The sequence below is a fragment of the Carettochelys insculpta genome, chromosome 3, assembly GCF_033958435.1.
Source record: "Carettochelys insculpta isolate YL-2023 chromosome 3, ASM3395843v1, whole genome shotgun sequence".
NCBI lineage: Eukaryota > Metazoa > Chordata > Testudines > Carettochelyidae > Carettochelys > Carettochelys insculpta.
Window position 1 is genome coordinate 198428893 of NC_134139.1, and position 14452 is coordinate 198443344.

General features: G+C 42.1%; 1 protein-coding gene across 1 annotated transcript; it reads right to left on the reverse strand.

The window, feature by feature from the left end:
* Window positions 1-223: 223 nt before the first annotated feature.
* LOC142010613 (cysteine-rich venom protein-like) lies at window positions 224-14175 on the reverse strand. The gene is made up of 7 exons (XM_074989011.1): window positions 14116-14175; window positions 10706-10828; window positions 9596-9686; window positions 7704-7849; window positions 5591-5685; window positions 4205-4293; window positions 224-864 (listed from the first exon to the last, which is right to left on the reverse strand). Exons 1-7 carry the CDS (start codon window positions 14173-14175, stop codon window positions 737-739), a joined length of 732 nt encoding a protein of 243 aa, XP_074845112.1. The 3' UTR covers window positions 224-736.
* Window positions 14176-14452: the final 277 nt, after the last annotated feature.

Here is a 14452-nt window from a genome sequence, read left to right on the forward strand (position 1 = left end):
GGTGAAGTATAATGACTGTTACAAATAAATGTATAAGAGTGATACATATATGTACTGTTTGCTATTCTTTCAATGGCTGCACATCATATTTTTGGTGAATCAGTTGCTCTTATGAGGGAGAGTTAATTTGTGTAAGTAAAGCCTACTTTGGCTGAAATTCCTTGTGGAATATTATTAAATGCATCATGGTAAAGAATTAAAGACAAAAGTTACTTCACAGTGATGAACTTAAACAACACTTTTATTTAGCAGGATTACATTCATGTTATAATCAAAGAAAAAATTAGAGGCAAATCAACTGAAATATAATGTGCAATGCGAAAAATGTCTAGTAGATTGCGACTCTATCTTTTGTTTAAGAATAAAAGTCATTGAGAGTTCCATGCTTTGAAGCAGACTCACAGATTTTAAGACCAGAAGGGACAATTGTGGTCATCTAGTCTGACTTCCTGCACATAACAGGCTGCAGAACCTTATTCACTAATTCCTGGAATAGACCCAGGCTTAGTAATACCTAAAATAAGATTTCTGAATAATCTAAACTTATTAGAGAAATAGTTTAATTACTGAATACAATTCAGGACATGTAACCCATAATGCAGAGTCCAACAGCATTATTATTTTATGACGAATTCACATGATTATGAAAATATTGTGATTTTGTTTCAATATCCCGGCTTCTTTTCTCTTTCAAATAAACAATCTCAAGAAAGAGAGAATTGTGGATAGCAGGATATTATTTTATTTCAGTGGTGCATTTGCAGGAAGCAGGGCAATTTGCCCGCACCATAGGATGATTACAGCCAAAAAGACCTTTCAAGGTGTCGCAGTTTGTATATTTATTCATATACCTGCAAGGATTGGCTGAAATAAACCAAAGGGAAAAGAGAGTTAGATGATGAAGGGATGACTTAAATAAGTTAATTCTTTCCCTTTCAAAACATATTTTTCAGTCCATTGTCTTCATAACTTATGTAGTTTTGTTTGCCTCTTTGTTTTCTCTACCACCATAATCTGATGGCCTTATTCTGAGCTCAGTTAAACTACCCTCATTGGATTTATGTTGATGTAAAGTAGACTCAAAGTTGTGCTTAGGCCAAGGTAAGGTCAGTCACTGACATTCACTGGATATCACACTGAAACAGATCAGCCATGTTATACCATGTAACAAGCCAAAATCAACCCTGGTACAAATCTGCTGAAGTTAGTGGAGCTATGCCAGGACCACACTGTAAGACTGTATCAAGAACAGGGCAGTTAATTTTCATTTTTGTTAGTAAATTAGGTTACAAACACTAGTCAGAGGAGGTAGAATAATGCCATCTGAAGCTCTCAATGTCTGTGCCTACCCTACAAAAATAACTTCGAAGTTGTTTACGTCGAAATACAACTTCGACATAAGCAACTTCAAAGTATAGCATCTACACACACCCTACTTCCAAGTTAAACTTCAAAGTAGGGCACCACTTTATTCCTGGGAATGGGTAAGGACTTCAAAGTTGGGTTAACTTCAAAGTAAGGGAAAAATGTGTGTAGACTCTCTGCTGGCTATTTCGATGTAGTGCCTAACTGGTGGGCTACGTCTACACTAGCCCCAAACTTCGAAATGACCACGCAAATGTCCATTTCGAAGTTTACCAATGAAGCGCTGAAATGCATATTCAGCGCTTCATTAGCATGCGGGTGGCCGCGGCACTTCGAAATTGATGCGCCTCGCCGTCGCGCTGCTCGTCCCGACGGGGATCCTTTTCGAAAGGACGCCACCTACTTCGAAGTCCCCTTATTCCCATGAGCTGATGGGAATAAGGGGACTTCGATGTAGGCGGGGTCCTTTCAAAAAGGAGCCCCGTCGGAACGAGCTGTGCGGCGGCGAGGCGCATCAATTTCGAAGTGCCGTGGCCGCCCGGATGCTAATGAAGCGCTGAATATGCATTTCAGCACTTCATTAGTAAACTTCAAAATGGCCATTTGCGTGGCCAGTTCGAAGTTTGCGGCTAGTGTAGACACGGCCGTGTAGATGCACCCAACGGCTACGTCTACACTATCCCAAAACTTCAAAATGGCCATGCAAATAGCCATTTTGAAGTTTACTAATGAAGTGCTGAAATACATATTCAGCACCTCATTAGAATGCCGGCAGCTGGAGCACTTTAAAATTGCTGCGGCTCGCCACCGTGAGGCTTGTCCAGATGGGAGTCCTTTTCGAAAGGACCCCACCAGCTTCAAAATCCCCTTATTCCTATGGGATTTCAAAGTTGGTGGGGTCCTTTTCAAAAGGACCCCTGTCTGGACAAGCTGTGTGGCGGTGAGACGCAGCAATTTTGAAGTGCCGCGGCCGCCAGCATTCTAATGAAGTGCTGAATATGCATTCCAGCGCTTCATTAGTAAACTTCAAAATGTCTATTTGCATGGCCATTTTGAACTTTTGGGATAGTGTAGATATGGCCAATGTGTTTTTAAGCTTTAATGAATTAAGCTTCCTAACAGTACAGTAAAGTAGAGCAATATCATTTTTCTCAATTTCAGAGACTGGGATGGGAGGGGGAAATGCAAACTAAAATGTGCACATTTAACCATACACATATTTGTTCACACTTAATTTAGGTGTGCAAAGCTCCAATGTATATACAGAGCTCTATACATATGTGTAACCCACCAGCTTGTGTTTGTATTGAGTGTGTATGTCCCTAAGTAAAATGAAATGGTGTACAATATCTTGCCAAGAAACTTGAGACTGCATACTTCATATTGACCAGTAGGTTCTTCAGAAGAGGGCACTGCTAGAACTATCTACGTTACGTGGCCCACTGATTAGGGTTGCTAGATATCTGTTTTTTGACCAAAATGCTTGGTTAAAAAGAACCCTAGGAGTTCCACTTGGCACTGTTGATTGAGTCAATAGAAGTCTGGTCAGAGGTGCAGTGGGAACCTGAGGCTAAAGCAGGATCCCTACCTGTCTTTGCTCCTCAAGGTTTCCAGAAGTAGTTATCAGGCTGCTGTGGCCCCGAGGCAAAGTGAAGCTCCACCCTGCTCTTATGTCCACAGGCACCTTCCCTGCGGCTCCTATTGGCTGGGATTCATGGCTAATGGGAGTTGCGGTTGCGGTGCTTGTGGCATGAGAGTAGCATGCTGATCCTACTGTGCCTACGGGCCACAGCGACCTGGCATCTGTTTCTGGGTGCTGCTGTGGGACTCCATATTCTGAACCTCTGCCCCAGCCCACAGCACCCTCTGATATCCCATACACCTCATCCCTGACCCCAACTCCAGAGCCTGCATCTTCAGCTGGACCCCTCAGCCCCTTGCATCCCAATGGGCTATCACAGCCTAGAGCCTCATCATGCACCACCAACCCTTCATTTCTGGACCTACCACAGAGCTTGCACCTCCAGCCAAACCCCTTCCCTACACCTGCACACCAGCAGACCTTCCCCAGACTGGGTGCTCTTCCTGCACACCAAACAGCTTATCCCCAATCCCACAGCCACCTCCCTCAGTTCAGTCCTTTGCTCCAGGTGAGTGAAAGTGAGTCAAGGTGGTGGGAGAGGAGCAACAGAAGTAGAGGGATTGGAATGAGTAGAGGGTGGCAGTGGGGCACGGTGAAGGGGCCGGGCCTCGGGGAAGGGGTGGGGTGGGTGTGTTCAGTTTTGTGGGATCAGTAAGCTGGCAAGCCCACCACTGATGCATACCTAGAGCTATGGTGGAGTTGATGCAATTTCCTTTATTCATAACAGTTTTAAAGGGATTCTTATTTATGAAATATTGTCCAAAATAGCTGCTTATCTAATATGAGTGATATGAGAAGATTGTCTTTTAGGTTTTCAGAAGAAGCAGAGAACAGGTTGCAGAAGTGTTGTTTTAGGTTTCAAAGGGATGATTGTGAAAGAATTCCCTTGATGGAACCTTCAGAACAACATTTTATTGAGGCTATGATTTAGTCATGAAAGTCACAGCAGTCATGGATTCCAGACTTCTGTGACTTCTTCTGCTTCATCTGTCATTTCTCCCCTCTACCTAGCTCTGATTATTTTTAGTAAGTCACAGAGAGGCCTTCCACAAATTTTTGTTTGTTCTCTATGCCTTGTCTGTGATTTTTACCGGGAATACCTGACAAGATCTTAGCCTTAGTTATTATCTGAGTTAATTGAGTATTTGTATTTATTTCTTCAAGAAATATTCATAAAGAACAGAAAAAAAAACTTACTGCAGAGTCCTCGTTCACAGGCATTAAGACAATCTCCACATGTTGGTCCCTGTTTGTAAGGTTTAGCCAAGTCTGTGGCAGAATTTCCTCTGAATATAAAAAGCAACACACACATCATACATCCCCTTAATATAAAGTTAACATGCTGTGTAATGGAAAACTATTTCCATAATGTATGTGAGAAACCTTCTTCTAAACCAGGGGTCAGCAAGCCTGGGCATGGGCGCCAAGAGTGGCACGTGAGCCAATTTTCATTGGCATGCAAGGTGGAAGCTCAGCCCTGCCCCACCTCCCCCAGGCATTTGGGAACTTGCTCAGAGCCATGCCACGTGTGGATTAACAAAAGACCAGCTAATGCTACCAGCCACCACCTAAACCGTAAAGCTCTACATCTTTATTTATTTATTCATGAAGCTGTTTTAAGGACTATTAGTGACTTTACAAAGTATCACTGGCACTCAGACTGGATATACAGGTCAAAAGGTCATATTGCTGCACTGCACCTCGGAAAGGTTGCTGACCCCTGTGCCAAACAATTTCAGTTAGTTCAAATTATGATTTGGATATAGCACTTGCTATCTAAAGGGAGAGGAAGACACACATTTCTATGCTTATAATGTTTTAAATTGAGTATATTATTGGTCCTTGAGTAGCATACATAGTATCGCAATTAATCCTTTGCACCATCTGCTCAAGGACCGCCGAATTCTTTGTGTGTAGTAATGCAAAAAAACCTTTATAGCATTTCTTTGAGGCAAGTGATTATCAGAGAGGTAAAAATATTAGCAGTCTTTCTGTCCCTCAAAACTGGCTTTTTAAAGTATTTGTGGCCCTTTCCGGCTTGCTTTTCAGGAATGTCTAAGCACTTAAGGTCCAATTCAACTGCCCATCTGGAATTCTAGGACTCTAATTGGTCGTACACAATTCAATTCTAACTGCACGTGTAACCCATATACCTATGTGTGGTTAACTGTCCCATGTAGTGGTACCTGCACCACTCACAGAGAAAATATAAGTGTCCTCTACAACCTGAGCTGAGAACCAGTCGGTTTTTAGCTCAAGCCCTAGCAGCACCTGCACTAAGCTACAGAGATCCCAGGCTTGCATCTGCCTGTGGGCAGATGCACATGCTTCTCTGTTACTCAGTATCCTAGAAGCAGTGTCTCCTCTAATTTTTCCAAACATGGGTGGAATAATTTTTGTTATGTGCACCAAGGCTTATGGAGATGTGTATCGCCACCAGAAAAATGTGCTGCCCGCTGTGGGTATCTGAATCTCTCCACGTTGCCTGCCCAAGCACTCAGTTTACAGCGACCACTGCCTAGAACATTTGAAAACATCTTACAAAGTGTTTCATCTTAAAAGAAAATATGTATTGGTACGTACGCAGGACAGTACTGGCAAACATAGAAGTACTGGTACCGATTCTGAGGACAATAGGCAACCGCACATCCAACCTGGTAAGAACTATACCAAACCACCTGCAGGCATGAAATTAAGTAAGGTCAATCAGCAAGGCTTCATTTCATTCATGGATTGTCTGAGATCCTCTTCACGATCTCACGGAACAGCAGCCCTTCATGAATCCAGAACATCCCTGAGGTAACTTACATGGAAAAGTAATATCAAGGAAATATTTATGTATAATATACACTATTTTTGCTGTGTCCATCTGTCTGTCTGTCCGGGCAAGATTCTACCATGTTCCCCGCAACCCCCACTGTGCCAGTCTCAGACCCTCAGCCTGCGCAAAGCCAGCCGATCCCCACAACAGATCCTGCTTTGCATCGTGCTAGACCAAGCTCCTCCTGCAGCCAGTGCGAGGCCCAGCCCAGCCCAGCCCAGCCCCCAAATTGGAGCTCTCCCACTCCACCTTGCCTGCCCCAGCCCCACCCATGGCCAGTGTGGGGACTAGCTCATGCACTTTGGATGTATATTACAAGAAACTTCTGTCTAGACCTTTCTACCAGCCCAAATTCTGCTTGCAAATGGAGCTGCAACATGGCTTCTCCTTTTAGCTTAAAAATGCAATTTAGCCCTTGAGCACAAAAGAAGGAGGGGCCTGGACCATATGACCAACCATCTTCTGTAGAGTATCTATTCTATATGGTTTTCCAGACAGAAAAATAAGTGAATTGTTTCTAATCGATGGTTTGAAATGTGTTTTAACATTTTTTAGACAATTTAATTCCAAAACGCTGTACATGCAAGTAGAGTCTGTGAGAGCTTTCCCCTGGCATCTAATTGTGAGCTGTGAGAGAGAATTTTAGGAGGACATCCCATTTTCATGGGCGCACCCATTCTGCCTAGGTTCTTAGCCTGGTGTGATTTTTTTCCCCCAAATGGTCACTTTTGGCTGGCGTTGGATCCCCAGTCTCCTTGTTATTGGAGCAGGATTTAAAATGAGTTGTTATTCTTGTTGTGTGAATCCAGGGCACCAGAACCATACCAGGCATGGCCCATATATGTGATTCATCCTCAACTAAAGGTCACTCACTATGCAGGGGACCTGGGACAGGGCGTTCAAAAGACTGTGTGTGTTGGGGATGGGGGGTATTGGTATCTGGATTATTTTTAAAGGTCCTAAATATAACTTGACCCTTTCTCTTTGGTATAATAAAAGAACTAATTTAGGTTCACTTGAGAGTTTTGTTACATGCTGCAGAGGCAAAATTACTCATACCTATGTTTAAGTATTCGATCTACTTAAGTATTCAATCGATTTAAGTATTTGAACTCTGGGGCTGCATTGACCAAAGACATGTGTGAGTGGGTTGCAGAGAAGGAACAAGCAGATTAAACAGAATTTTGGAATGCTGGACTTAAGAATCTGCACGAAAAAAGGACAGGTCCCAACCTACTTGGGAATAGGCCTTTTGCGCATGGTTTTTGTTTATGAACTCTACTTGAAGTGTTTTCCCCAACTAAATGCTTAATTTCTTCCCTTCTTTTATTAAACTTTTCTTCTATATTCACACTCTGTGCTTGTGACAGTGGAAGTGCTGGCTCTTAGAGGTGCCCAGGGGGTGATGTGTAATTGTCCCAGGCCACTGGATGGGGGCTTGAGCTGTTGTGTTGAGCTGTTGAAAAGGAGCTCCTAGATGTTGAACCCTTTTGCCTTTGTTACTGCCAACTCTAACTGGCAGAAAGGTTACACGCATTTTTAAGCTACTTTGATATCTGGTCCCTTTTTGAGAAGAATATTATCAAAATATAGTAATTTTCTGCTGAAAATACCTGATCCAATGGCCTTTGATGTTAATGGAAATATTCTAAATTAGACCAATGGACTTAGGTCAGCCAGTTAATGTAGATCATAATAATGATAAGCTTCTGGAGGTAGAGCCTCCTAACTTTCTTATTTACATGGATGCATTTCCATTGACTTTAATGGAGGTGCTTGTCAACTCAGAATAGTGAAGTTTATTTCCGGACTTGTATCCACTTTCCTTCTAAAACAATATTTAATTTGCTTGAAGTTTGTAGTTATTCTCCCTACCTGAGTGTAGCTACCAATAGGGGCATTGTCTCTGATTGCTCCAGTACCATATTTGAAATTAGCCACTTGATTGTACCAGGTTTGGATTGCATCAGACCAAGAGATAGGAGAAGTTGTCTGCAATACATTTTCACCACATAGAATACCTGCAAAAGAAAGAAGTAAGTTTCAAAACAGCATGAGAACAGGTAGAGAGACTGATAATAGCAGAAGAGATGTGAGTTGCATCGAAAAGTTAGGTTAACTACCATGTTTCTACCCTAAATAATTTATCAGGTGATGAGCTTTCATGGGGCAGACCCACTTCTTCAGAACTTCCAGGGTATTATGTACTGGAAATATTTCCAGTACAGCACTATCTCCAGTTCTGAAGAGGTGGGTCTGCTCCACATAAGCTCATCACCTAATAAATTATTTTGTTAGTCTTAAAAGTGCAACATGACTGCTTTTTTGTTTTGTTAAGTTACAAACTAACATGGGTACCTCTCTATTACTATGTTTCTACCCTATGGATTTTCTCTACTTCATTGATTCCAAGGCCACAAGGGACCACTATGATCAGCCAATCTGACCTCCGGTACACCATGGGTCATAGAACTTTCCCACAGTCATCCCTGCTGGAATAGAAAAGATCTTTTAAAAAAAATATCCCATCTGGGTTATGAATTTCCAGGTTTGGGGAATCCACCACAATCTTCTGTAAACTGTTCTAGTGATTAATTAACCCACTGTTAAAATTTTATACTTTATTTCCAGTCTGAACAAATTAAATTGTAAATTAGTACCTTGAAGAAGGGAACTATTGACCTCATCCAACCCCAATGAAGATGACAGAAAGTGTCCCTTTAGCTTCCTTAGGCTTTGGGGCAGGACCTGTATGTCCAGAGATGTTTATTGGCAGACTTTTTAAATGAGAAGCACCTCATTAAAACGCTGGACAAAAAAGTAGTAGGCATCCTTCAGTCTGCATAGACTATGGATCGCGCCCTTTATAGTTTCAATTTAGGACTTCATTTACAGCGTCTACTGTGACTATGAAGACCCACACGAGAGTGACAGTCCTTGCTGCATCTCTTGCAGGTGTGGTGGGTGTCTGGCAAGTCCTTATTGTGCTTTCTGTGCACTCGCTTCTCCTCTGCTAGCTGTCTGATCCTCATCTCGCCTTTCTGAAGGCCCTTGTGTAACCCCTGCCTCCATCTTCTGCGGTCATACTGCTTTCTAGTTAAAAATACCACTTGATTTTAGATGAGGAGGCTAGCATTACATGTTAGAGTAAAATAGTCTTTCTTCCTCCTTTGAAAACTGATTATGCTGTACGTCACCTATGCAAACTTTTTTCTTAGTAAAATTAATCCCTGTGCAGAAGACTCACTCCAAGCTTATGAATCATTTTAAGTCCTACATTACCAATTGTTTATATTACAATATTATAGTAGCACTTAAAGGCTCTGATAGCAATCAGGGTTTAATTGTGTTAGGCATTCAAATGACATAGCAAGAGACACTCCCTTCTGCAAAGAGCTTCATATTTGAATGATCAAGATATGGCACACAGAATTAATGGATTCCTTCCCTTTTGCATAGATAAGGTCTATTTTACCTCCTAAAGGATTTTGGTGAGGGCAAATGGGGATTAAAAAAACAAAAAACTTGAAGCAATTTTTTCCCATGATGAAGAAAACATTCACTCCCCAGAACATTCAATTCATCTGGATTTTCCCCCTTATTGCATTATAGGACACTAATTACTGGATTCAGAAGTGAAATCTCAAGCTCCCCATATCAGTGTTCTTACTCTGCTACAATAACCCTTTCGTAGCAATATGGTTGTATCTGTAAGTCTCCAGGTAGTTATTTGAATCAGCCATAATTCATAGTTACTCTTCACTTACCATTAATTACTCTGTCATTCCTAGGACTGATGGACATCTTACACTGATCTGCCCATCTCTGAGCATTGCTTGCAGCTTCAGGATTCCATCTCTTGAGGAAACAAGGAGAAATCATATTTACCTTTTGATAAAACCAACTTCAATAGTGAAAGTAGAACTAAATGCACATCTGGAAATTTATCACCTGACTCCTCAGATGGTGTCAGCTGGCATAATACCCTGGAAGTCACTGCAAGCTTATATGAACAACGGGATCCTGAATATTTAATGTCCTGAAGATTTCTTCTACCTATTTGAAATGTATCATTCCCTTAAAAAAAAAACTCCTCAGCCACACAACCTAAGAAGTGAGGCTTCTGTCACCATGAATAAACTAACCACACTCTATAGGTTAGAGCCTATCCCTTAGGAGTGGCATGGTTTGTGATAGTAGCAATTTCCAAGGCCAAAGGAAAGGCCTGCAAAACAGTTTCCAGCTTGCTTTAATAACAAAGGCCACAAAATCTATATTGTGCCTGAGAGATACTTTGGGGCAAACCTTTGTAGTGGGCAATTCCTGCAAAGATAGCTTGGAGAGACAGCACCTTCTATTTCAGGCATATGTATGCACCACAACATAGGCCTTAGTTTGAGGACTTAAATGGATCATAAGTGGTGCAGTGCTAGAGCCCTGCATGAGTGTGAGAATTTGTCTTCAATAGCGCCTTCCATGCAAACATCTCAACCCAATTGAGAAACATCTTTGAGATACGTCTACCAGTGATGCTGGGGGTGGCTGAACATTGTTAATTCAGTTCTAACGGCATTAAAAATGAAGCACAGAGTTAAGGGTGGGATTTCCAATAGACTGGGATTCTTAAGTCACTACAGTGGTTTCGAAAAAAAAATGCTTTGTATAGACTTGCAGCAGAGCAGTGGATCCTGACCTTCCAATACCCCTAATCTAATGTCCAACCACAAGGACACGCTTTTCTCCCATTCTACGCACATTCCTCTGCTTAATGGGAAAGCTGCACCTTATCCTGGGAAGAATCCTGATGAGAAGTTTGCCACTCTGTGGCAATGGGAAACATCTCAGCTCTGTAGGCACCTCAGTGCCATGTCACTTACCATCTTCAGCATGTTTCTGGCTGTGGGATTCACCCCTCGCCGAAGGTCATTGTGCTTGTTAACGATCACTTTCTGGTTATCCACAATGGTATGAGACAATGAAGCGTAAGACAAAGCTGGACGCTATAGTGAAAACCATGGGAAAAGTTTCATCTCATTTTTGTCTACTGAATCCCGCTACATTCAGTGCATGAACCTGTGAGCCCAGGATACTGATTGAACAACTAATCTTTGATGACTACACTGTGCTCACAATGTTCTGAGGATCTAGTGGCTTCTCGTAGGTGTTGGAAGCATCCCCTTGGATTAGGGCGCACTGTTAGTAGAGGTCTCCTTCCTCTGTGATTTTAGCAAGGTAGCAGAAAAACCATCCCTGTGCATTCAGTCCCTTACACTTCTGTTTAGTGTCTTCCCTTCTGCTTCCCCAGTCAGTAAATTTTGTCTCCCTGTTTGTCTGTTAGTGCTCCCATCAGTCATCTCTGATTTTGCCCTGATGTCTACTCAAATACCCATATATTTTCCTCTTTCTATCCCCTGCTTTCCTGGTTTTACTATCTTTCCCTTCCATTCACTCAATTAGTCAACTTCCTGGCCTGCTCTGCCCATTGCAATTCCCCTGGCCTCTTTACATTGTTTCTTCTCACTGATACTTTCTATATAGTCCATCTAGTCACGTTTGTCTGGCTAGCACCTTCCCTCCCATTCTCTCAGCACATTATTTTCAGTGGTCCCTATCCTGCTGATTCTTCCTCTTTTACTCTGCCAGTCAGTGGAAACCCATTCTGTTTTCATATGCTGGTGAATTGCCCTTTGTTCCTACTGTTCGTGAAGTCCTGCACCTTTTTCTGTCTTCCTCAGTTGACTATCTGACTCCCAGAGCTGTCTTTGGGAAGACAGAGATGGGCCTGAATTACATCCCCAGATCCAAGCATCCCTGAATGGTTGGAATGCACAGATATGGACCCCATATCAAACTTTTCATCCAGCCTCTGTCTCTAGAGTGGGCTGAGCAAGATGCTTAAACTCTTCCCTACTTTGGAAAAGTTCACATCTGGATCAGCACTCAGGTGATTCCTGGAAAGTAAGTTAAATGTCTTTAGACTGGAGCTCACACACATCTGAGTAGAGAAAAGTGTGTTGACTGTATTACACTGAAGAGAAGGGTACAGCTCACCTCCAAAAGTGACAAGGTTCATAAATATAATTTTAAAAACCCTGTGAAAACTGGAACTCTTTGCATGTTTTTGAAAGAAAGTGTACCAAATGAGACTTTTAAGGCCAATAATCTGCACTGTGTGGTATTTAGTATACAGCACTGAGATCAGAGCAATCAGAGATTTGCTCTGTAGCTGCTGATGTGAATAGAGATCCAGCATACATTTGTTCTCATCATTTTCAGAGAAAGAAAAAGAAATGTTTAAAATATGTGTTTACTCCTGAGGAGACTGTGCAGTTAACACAAGAGCAATGAATGAGCCAAGTTTGCTACGGAGCCCATTGCTTCCTGAATTTTAGTTTAATCTGTGATTAGAAAGCAGTTTTATTGAACAAAATAGAACTGCATTTGAATATCAGGATGATGCTGAATGCATGTGTAACTGCAGACTTGAACACAGGATCTCCAAAGCTGAGTATATGAGCCTCTACAGTTTGAGCTAAAAGTGCATTTGCGCCCAGCTAAGCCTCTAGAGGAAATGTACTCTTTATCTCTATGTGTGGGCGAGGTGTCATACTGGCACAGTGAACTACAACCCTAGGGCTGTGTCTACACTAGAAAGTTCTTTCAAAAATTTTTTCGAAAGAAGGGGGCTCTTTCAAAAGATCCCATGGAGCTTCTACACACAAAAAGTGGTCTTTTAAAAGTAAATTGAAAGAATGTAGCACTCCTTTTCAAAATCACTCTTCCTTTCCCATTTCAGGAAGAGCGGTCCCTTTCAAAAGCTACTTTTGAAAAAAAAACATGCATGTAGATGCTCTACAGTCCATTTTTTTTGAAAAAAGCAGTCCTCCCGAGGCCTGATTCTTCAATTTCTGGTCCATTCTTTCAAAAGAGTGGGGGATGTGTGGATGCTCTCTTTCAAAAGAGCAGATCACACTTTTGATCCGCTTTTTTGTGTGTGGATGCACTCTTTTGAAAGATGTTCTTTTGGAAAAGATCTTCCAAAAGATTCCTGGAGTGTAGATGTAACCTAGGAGTGTGGGTTCCATACTTTCCCTAGCTGATGAAGGACATTCCAAACTTCAGATGCCGAGCTGAAATCCCAGGCAAACTCCCACTTGTAACCACTACTATGGCTCCCCATTGATGAATTGAACCCCAGTCTCCCACATGTCGGCCAGGTTACTAACCGCTAGATGGGCATGGTTCGGTCCTGTGAATGGTATTTCATATCAGTGTGGGACTTTCCAATGACTCAATAGATATGGGGGACATTGGCCCTGTATTGGACAATAGGGAGTTTTGGATAGTTGGCATGCAGATAAATGAAGGTACTCCGTAGAGTAATAACTTGGAACTTTCACTCCTGTGAACAAGCAGTGGCTTTAGAATCTTTTCTTTAGAAGCAGCCACCAGGAAATTATCTACTTTTCCCTTAGGGTCACAAAGTCCTGGAAAGCAGTTCCAGAATATATTGTTCAGTTGTGAAATCACCACATCGCCCGTCTTGTTGTATCAGCAAAGTGTGATTTCCACTTGCTTGCAGCAGTTTAGATCAGGTTTAATTGATTGAACTCAGGGGCATCACACCAGTATGGCTATGTCTACACTAGAGAATTTTGTCTACAAAACACCAGGGGAGCGTCCACACTCCCAAGGCATTCTGTTGACAGTAAATTGACAGAATGTGGCACTTCTGTCGACAGTGTTCTGCCACTCCCCTATGAGGTAGAATGACTCTGTCAACAGATTCTGTCAACAGAAAGCCCATCTGGATGTTCTGAGGGGGCCCCTCTTTCAACTGACAGGGCGTTCTGGGACACTGGGCAGCCCTGCCTGCTGTGCTTCTGGTTGGCTGTTCTGTAGAGAGAGCCGCTCTCTGCCTACAGAGCAGATTGCTGTTTCGATCTGCTTGGAAGTCTGGTCATGATCTGTTGACAGAATTTTTGTTAGAATATATCTTCTGACAAAGAAACTTCTGTTGACAGATTGATCCTGGGTAGACATCACCTATCAGACTAGTGTATGAGGCGAAGCAGACCTTATGGGTGGGAAGCGGTTACATAAACAAGGGTGGATTCTTTGAAGGGAAAAAATGTGGAGATGCTTAGTGCACATGCTGAAGACTTTGGCACTTGTGGTGAAATGCTATCTGTACTTATGGAACTTCAAGCAGCTCACTATTTTGGAGGTGGGTTAGGACAAAACTCAGCCCATTGTTATTCCTCTTCATAGAAGTGAAGCATCATACCTGTCCAACAGCTTGGTGCAGTGCAGCAACAAAGCACACGATCACAGTTAGCAGACCCATTTCTGAAAACAAACCAACAAACAAACAAAACCTGTGACATTTAGGCTCTTTGATGTCAAACTTTTGGTACACTAACATTTTTGTTCGTGGAATAAATGTCTGGAGCAAGATGGGGTGATTAAGGATGAAGGCAACTTGGATTTAATATGTTAATTAGAAAAAGCTTCTCTTGTCTTTCTTTCTATTATATGAAAATAACTTGAATGCACAGCAGTTTCCTGCCCATCTTCTCCATGCTTTATTAAAGGAGTTTGCTTTCCTTAGTGATGCAGCAGAT